We start from the raw sequence: 6,923 nt of genomic DNA, 5'->3' as shown, positions 1-6,923 counted from the left end.
ATCCGGTACGTCGCTTTTTTCTTTGATGTCTGTGTGGTGTTGCGTTGGAGGGGGTGTTGATTGAATTTTGAATGTTCAATATTGATGGGCGTGTGTAGCAAATTCCTTACGGGCTTTCTCTGGGGTCTGCTTCGGTGATTATGATGGTACTGTTTACCTCGGGTGCTGCTGCGAACGCGGGCAGAGCTTTCTTGATGCGCATGGCAGGTTCGTCCATCCCATCCCATCCTTCCCTCCCTTTCTTTTCCGTTACTTTTGTCTCCTACACCGCCCTAGCGCGCTTAAGCGCGTAGCCACTCTCATCCCCGTTTACTTGGTACCCCAAAAACGCTGACACACTCACACGCAGGACAGCGCATAGTCGCCAGACTGCGCGAACGCACATACGAAGCCGCCCTCCGTCAAGAGGTCGAGTTCGTCGAGAAGGGCGAGGGAGACGTTCTGAGCAGGCTTAGCGTCGACTCCAGTATCGTCGGCGAAAGGTTCGTTTTCACATTTGAGGCTCTTGGTTGTCGTGTGCTAATGAGTTTGAATGACGATGACAACGAACGTGTGTGTGCGCGCTATGTGTATTTCAATGTGGATGCGCGTAATGTATGTACAGCGTAACCCAGAACCTCTCCGATGGTCTGCGCGCCATCGTGATGTCAACCGTCGGCCGTGCGTGCTTCTTCCATTTCGTCTCTCTGCGCTGCGTGGTAGCTAATCAATGTGAATGGTACGGGTGCGCACAGTGGGAGCGATGTTCTACCTCTCGCCCACCCTCACCATGCTCATGCTCGCCGTCGTCCCCCCCGTGTCTCTCGGAGCCGTGCGTACAGCACCCCTTTTCCCTCCTGCTTTCAACCGTTTGAGTGGCGGTCTGACGTGTTTGCTTGTTTGTGGTATGTTGTAGGTGTTTTATGGAAGGTACCTGAAAAAGCTGTCCAATAAGACGCAGGAGGCGATGGGTGAGATGACCAAGGTGGGCTTCTACGCTTTACGCCCCCCCGCTCCCCACCTATCCCACATCACGTCCATCAATCTCTAACCTAATCTAACCCGACCTCGCCCTCACACAGGTCGCCCAAGAATCCCTCTCCGCCCTGCGCACGGTCCAAGCGTTCAACGCGCCCCCGCAAGAGCAACAAAAATTCCACGACAGAGTGGGCACCGTGCTCACCCTGGCGCGGAAGGAGGCGGTCGCGACGGGGATCTTCTTTGGGAGTACGGGGTGGAGCGGGAATGTGACGCTGTTGGGGTTGTTGGGATATGGTGCGTGTTCTTGATGGTGTTCGATGTTGGGGTGCTGAATCGTGAATCGTGTGGGTGGTGTAGGAGGCACTTTGGTGACGCAAGGGGCGATTACGGTGGGCGATCTTACGAGCCTTTTGCTTTATACGGTGTATGTGGGAGGGGGTCTTCAGATGTTGACGTACGTTCCATCATTCGCTTCTGTGGGTATAATCCATCTCACATTTTTGGCGTCTCGTAGATCGTTCTTCGTACGTCCCATTCTCGCTCTCAGCTATTGGTAGTCTAACCTCCTCCCTTCCCCTCCTCCCTCCACATCACCTCACCTCACCTACCCCACCCCCAGTCCTCCATCATGCGCGGCGTCGGCGCGGGCCAACGCATATTCGAGCTCCTCGACCGAAAACCCGCCATCCCGCCCCAAACCGGGCTCACCCTCGACGCCTCGAGACGCGGCACGGTGCGGTTCGAGAACATCTCGTTTGAGTATCCGAGTCGGAGGGGGGTGCAGATTCTGGACGAGTTTAGTTTGGAGGTGGGGGTGGGTGAGACGGTGGCTATTGTGTGAGTCCTGTTTTCGATTTTCGTTTGTGGTTGGGTTGTTGGGGTTTTTGGGTGTGGATGATGTGCTGACGAGTGATTTTTTTTTTGGTGTGGCTGTAGAGGCAAGAGCGGGGGTGGCAAGTCGTCGATACATTCTCTCCTTCTGAGGTATTATGACCCTGTCAAGGGAAAAGTGACGTTTGACGGACAAGGTGGGTACGCGTTTGTGAATGGGGAGGTGGGAGGCGTGCAAGTATAGCTGATATCCCTTCGATCCTCCCATAGACATCCGAGAGTTCACCCCTACGTCCTGGCGTCACATCATCGGTACCGTGCCCCAGGTGAGCTCTTATCTCCGCTCTCGTCTATCCAGTCGTAGTGTGTACGGCGGCTCACTGTTCGCGCGCACGAAAAATAAAATTTATAGGACCCGGTTCTGTTCACGGGGACGATTGCGTCGAATATCGCGTTCGGGAACGAGCATGCGACTCGGGAAGAGATTGAGAGTGCGGCGAAGGAGGCGAACTGTGAGTTCATTTGGGGGATGCCGAAGGGGTTCGATACGGAGAGTGCGTTTCTAAGCTTTTGTTCATACATCTGACTGACTGACTGACTTACTCACTCACTCACTCACACGGGCTGATCGACTGAATTTGTGGTCATGATCATGACGCTACAGTTGGCAGACTGAGCTTGAGCGGCGGGCAGAGGCAACGACTCGCGATCGCCCGTGCGCTGTTGAAGAAACCTGCGATTCTGGCTTTGGACGAGGCGACGAGCTCTTTGGACGCGACGTCGGAACATCGGGTGCGTTCTGGGTTTTTTTTTTAAATGCGGTTTTTGTACTTTTTTTTATTAAAATTAATTTTGTATGCACAGGTTAACGATGCGATTGATAAGATCTTGAGAAAGCGTCAGACGACGTGTCTCATTGTGGCTCATCGGCTGTCGACTATTGCTAGGGCTGAGAGGATCGTGGTTTTGGAAGGTGGGTAGTCTTGAAGCCTTTTTTTTTTCTTCACCTTTGACTTGTGTTGTTGGAATGATCTTGCGTCGACGTTGACTGACGTACACTAACCTTTAGACGGCCGGATAACGGAGTCGGGGACTTACAGACAACTGGTTAACAAGAAAGACTCGCGATTCCGTGCTCTCATGTCTGCGCAGCTAAACGCTGCCGCTGGGGAGTCCGTATCGGAACCTGCACCCGCCTCTGAACTTGCAGTACCCCCAACAGAGCTCAAACAGGCCGAAGTCGCTCTATAGACGGGCTGACAAGACCATAGGCATCATCCACTTATCCCAGCGATCCTTCCCGAATTTTCTCTGCGGCACACAACACCCGAGTCGAAATCCGGTATAGACAGAGGGCTGCCCCTGAGGGAAAAAAGGGGGACGAGGGAGGGAATCTTAGAAATTAATTATTCACTTATCATTTTAGACAATGTGTAATGGGCATGTTGACATCCGATCATCCTCTATCTTTATTCGCTGCTCCACTCTTTTCCCGTTGCGTTTTTATCTGACAAGATTAGGGGGTCTGCGATGGGTGCGGTTTGTTGCGGTATGTGTGTTGGAGAGACATGTGAAGGACACATGTCTGGTGATGTTGTTGATGAGAAAAATGACTTTTAGGAAGCAAGCCCTCTGCCCCAGTGCGGCCACGGGTACCTCGACGTCCTTACTTTGTCGACCATGTCTTTACCATCCCCCTCGAGTCCATCTCATTCGTCTGCACTGCCGTCCCCGCCTTCGAGCGATGGAGGCTACTACACAAGTGCACACCCACCCCCCGAGGCAATCAAGATCAACGAGGTCCTGACCATGCTGAAAGGCGCACTGGGGTCTTTGGGAGTCAGTTTCCTGCTGTTGACTGTTCTCGGCTCATTGTGGATGGGGAACGCTCATCGTCTGGTTGTGTTTTGTGCTCCGCTGCAGACGAGCTTTGATGCGCTGAAGGAGCAGACGGCGCAGGTCGCGCTGCTGGGCGGGGAGTTCGAGATGGCTGAGCAGCTTAACAGGTATGTGGTCCGGCATGGTGGTTGCATGAGGCAGAGCGAGCCTTTGACCGTTCGCGTGGTGGTGGCTTGTTTGATAATGAAAAAAAAAAAAAAAGCCTTCGAAAACAGATGAGAGCGCAGGAGCAGAGGCAGATCGAAGGTATCGAGGAGATACAGCGTGAGTTTCTTCTTGCGTCGGTGGTGGTTTCTTTGGGCTTGGCTGACGGGGAGGACGGCGTTGGGATTTTGCAAGTGCTCCTGAGGAACGTCCTCCAGAACCAGATTCTCGACCATCTGAGGCAGCAAGGTGAGCCCTCCAGACACCGGCGCCCTTCCGAGCTCATTCTCATCCCCTCCGTCCGTCCATCATCACATGGTGCATTCGACATAAAAAGTCAACAAGGACATCGACGACATGATCGAACAGGAAATAGAAGAGCAAGTCGCGCTCCAGCTCGAGAAACACGTCCCGCAAGCGCTGCGGACCGAACTTGCAGACCAAAAGCGGCGTCTGGCGGAGCTGCAGTGGGCGTTGCACAACTCGTGAGTCGTCCTCCCACTTGACGCGCTGACCGTTCGTACGAACGAGCCGCATTGACCGAATCGGACTGACGCTTTTTTTGGATGCGCGTTTTGCAGTGAGAGCAGGCGCGCCAATGCGGGATTGAGGTCGGGCGATATTCAGGCGTCGCTTCATACGCTCTACATGTCAAATGGGCAGATCAGCGTGTTGTTCCCGAAGGATATAGCCACTCTATTGGGTCTAGACGGTGAGCTTCAGTCCATTTTATCTAGGTCGCACGTTTACTATTTTATCCATTCAATATTATTATCAATGCCCCTTTCTGCCTTGGACCTTGAACCTTGAAGGCGGCACTCTTAAACGTCTACTGCGCGATTACTCCATCCCCGACGGAATGTCTGATATACGCGAGCAGAACCTGAACACGTTCCTCCAATTCATCGGCGTGTCCTATCAAGTGGTAAGTAAGCCCCTATTTTGAGGAAAGCTATGGGGGATGTGATTGATGTGCAGATTTGGCCGACTCGGAAATGTGAAGGCGAAGCCGATGTAGTGGTATATCCGAGTCGTCCAACCGGGAGCGTTAGATCGATTTAGAGGACGAAGGAGCTTGGTTTGTGCCGTTCATGCTGTTGTTTGGCATCTTTGTTATTGGTTCATTGTACATTCGGGATTCATAATAACTACATGTACTCGTGCTTATGAAAAGTGTTCGAACGGTGTCACTCTTAGAGCGCTTTGCAATATTGAGGGCACCAAGTTTCTCGAAAAAACGTTGGAAGAGCATGGGGCTTTCTCAAGCAACTTGAAGGTCTCAAGCTTCCATTCGAGAATTGTGTTCAACCTTCGATTATGATGTATACAGTGGTCATAGTCATCCTCCCTTCTGATGTGCCCTCGCCCGGGCCCAGTTGCCTTTCCCTAGATCATACAACCCGTCTAATCTCGGAATTGTCTTTCATATGCAGATCCGTTTACTGCCTTCCAAGAGACCCGTTTCTCCCTCTCTCTCCATATCGCTCTCTCGTTTGCGAACCAAAGACTGTGATGGAGAAGCGTGGCAGATTGGTTCGTCATGGATAGGCCCTGGTGACGCAGGTGGAGGTACGGCTTTCATGATACGTGCGGACTCGAGCGGTGTTAAATCGAGTGCGACACTCTTCGGCGGAGCAAGCAAGGAGGCCACCCTGTACCGCCCACAGCGCACTGCACAGTGCAGTGGTAAGTCCTCATTTTCATCTTGTAGGTTCATCTGAATGTCATGTCTAGAAAGTAATTGTTCCACAAGAAACTCGCTTCCATGTGCTGCTGCTATGTGCAGGAGTGCCTTTCCCCGTTCGTTTCTCCAGTTGACGTTAATGTCATGTTGTGCAAGCAAGAGCCTAATGGTTGTCTCTGCCGCTGATTTTACACCATGGCCCACGTTGCCTTGAGAATTATCACTGATATCATTAAAGTCAGCTACGTCTAGCACCCCCACCGCCAATCGTACTTACTATTGATTAAACAAGATGCTGAAGGAGACTAGCTCTCACCCTCGTCATAGCGTTAGAAATCTATTAGCATCTTGGCCAAGGCGGAGCCTTTAGGTTCTTATCATATCAATCTCACAAGCGTTTTTTGGTAGCCTTTCCGAGGACGGGACTATCCTCGAGCTGGAGCAGGCCGCCAAAAGCTATGTTCACAAGAAGGAGCTTTCAACGGGACCCCCTCCCAAGAAATTCGTATGAGGAACGTAATCATAAGCAACCACGGTGCCCCCAAGCTCTCGATGCACTGACATCCTTAATACAGCTCCCCGACCCCATTCCCGATGCGTCATACATTAGCATAAACGGGATGACGGAGTTTCTGGGAGGATCTTGACGAGACCTCCTTCAGTGAAAAGGCAGTCCACACGGTTTTTCCGATGAGAATCTGCAGATAATCAGGATAGCAGAGAGGGGCGAGTGTTAGTGCCATCCTGTCAATCTCCCTTTTTGTGGCATCCTTTCTTCCCTTGATCAACTTCCTCTCATAGCACTCCTGGAGCCACATCGTGCCCCTGACTCTATCGATGAGGAGACGCGAACCTCTGCGGTGAGTCTAGCCATGCCGAAAACATCTATCCACCTATCACATTCGTATAGATCTAGATCTGTAAACAGTCGTCTCGGGCTGCTCTCAATAAATGCGAGTCGCCTTCTGCAGGTGCGAAGAATCCCGGTTCTTTATTCGAAGCAGAAAGAAAGAAAGCAAGAAAGCTTGATGCCAACATACAACGGGCGACCTGTCGCTTTTTGGCGGCATCTCCAATCGAGATCTGCCATCCCGCCTTCACACACCACATATTCGAACGGGGACGGCCACCGATCATCGAACCCCCCTCCGCGTTCCAAGCGATGAGGAGCTCAGATGGGCATACGAATTTGATTGTCAAACTCTGCTGATGGCCTACCCGACTGAGCCTGAACGGAAAATAAATCTGAACGCCTTTTCCGACTTTGTTCATAATAAGGATATTCTCGCAGCGACGGATCTCCATGGCGTGATCCCCACAAATGGCAGCAGCCTGAAGCTGTTGTCATCCGACCACAAGCACACACACCAGCAAAACACGAACGCCGCGCTGGTGTTTCACATTC

At 52.1% G+C, this 6,923-nt stretch overlaps 5 protein-coding genes across 5 annotated transcripts; 4 read left to right on the top strand and 1 right to left on the bottom strand.

Annotated features, from left to right (window-relative positions):
• Positions 1 to 98: 98 nt before the first annotated feature.
• Positions 99 to 3,278, top strand: SERLADRAFT_360705 (uncharacterized protein; the record flags this gene model as incomplete). The annotated part of the gene is made up of 14 exons (XM_007316530.1): positions 99 to 207; positions 350 to 482; positions 605 to 660; positions 735 to 811; positions 896 to 964; positions 1,062 to 1,254; positions 1,318 to 1,436; positions 1,580 to 1,797; positions 1,897 to 1,988; positions 2,062 to 2,117; positions 2,204 to 2,345; positions 2,456 to 2,583; positions 2,656 to 2,764; positions 2,861 to 3,278. 14 exons carry the CDS (start codon positions 141 to 143, stop codon positions 3,040 to 3,042), a joined length of 1,641 nt encoding a protein of 546 aa, XP_007316592.1.
• Positions 3,279 to 3,298: 20 nt separating this feature from the next.
• On the top strand, positions 3,299 to 3,779 carry SERLADRAFT_463468 (uncharacterized protein; the record flags this gene model as incomplete). Its single annotated transcript, XM_007316529.1, has 1 exon — positions 3,299 to 3,779. A coding segment is annotated over one exon (306 nt), but the record flags the coding sequence as incomplete, so codon positions are not given.
• Positions 3,780 to 3,835: 56 nt separating this feature from the next.
• On the top strand, positions 3,836 to 5,000 carry SERLADRAFT_463465 (uncharacterized protein; the record flags this gene model as incomplete). Its single annotated transcript, XM_007316528.1, has 6 exons — positions 3,836 to 3,954; positions 4,030 to 4,083; positions 4,172 to 4,319; positions 4,416 to 4,546; positions 4,647 to 4,759; positions 4,813 to 5,000. 6 exons carry the CDS (start codon positions 3,906 to 3,908, stop codon positions 4,894 to 4,896), a joined length of 579 nt encoding a protein of 192 aa, XP_007316590.1.
• A 300-nt stretch (positions 5,001 to 5,300) lies between these two features.
• Positions 5,301 to 5,887, top strand: SERLADRAFT_463462 (uncharacterized protein; the record flags this gene model as incomplete). The annotated part of the gene is made up of 3 exons (XM_007316527.1): positions 5,301 to 5,520; positions 5,569 to 5,755; positions 5,811 to 5,887. The coding sequence occupies 2 exons, from the start codon at positions 5,415 to 5,417 to the stop codon at positions 5,730 to 5,732; spliced, it is 270 nt and encodes an 89-aa protein (XP_007316589.1).
• A 148-nt stretch (positions 5,888 to 6,035) lies between these two features.
• On the bottom strand, positions 6,036 to 6,514 carry SERLADRAFT_463461 (uncharacterized protein; the record flags this gene model as incomplete). Its single annotated transcript, XM_007316526.1, has 1 exon — positions 6,036 to 6,514. The coding sequence occupies one exon, from the start codon at positions 6,334 to 6,336 to the stop codon at positions 6,118 to 6,120; it is 219 nt and encodes a 72-aa protein (XP_007316588.1).
• Positions 6,515 to 6,923: the final 409 nt, after the last annotated feature.

The sequence above is a fragment of the Serpula lacrymans genome, assembly GCF_000218685.1.
Source record: "Serpula lacrymans var. lacrymans S7.9 unplaced genomic scaffold SERLAscaffold_5, whole genome shotgun sequence".
In the NCBI taxonomy this organism is placed as follows: Eukaryota; Fungi; Basidiomycota; class Agaricomycetes; order Boletales; family Serpulaceae; genus Serpula; species Serpula lacrymans.
This window is presented reverse-complemented; position numbering and strand designations above follow the sequence as displayed.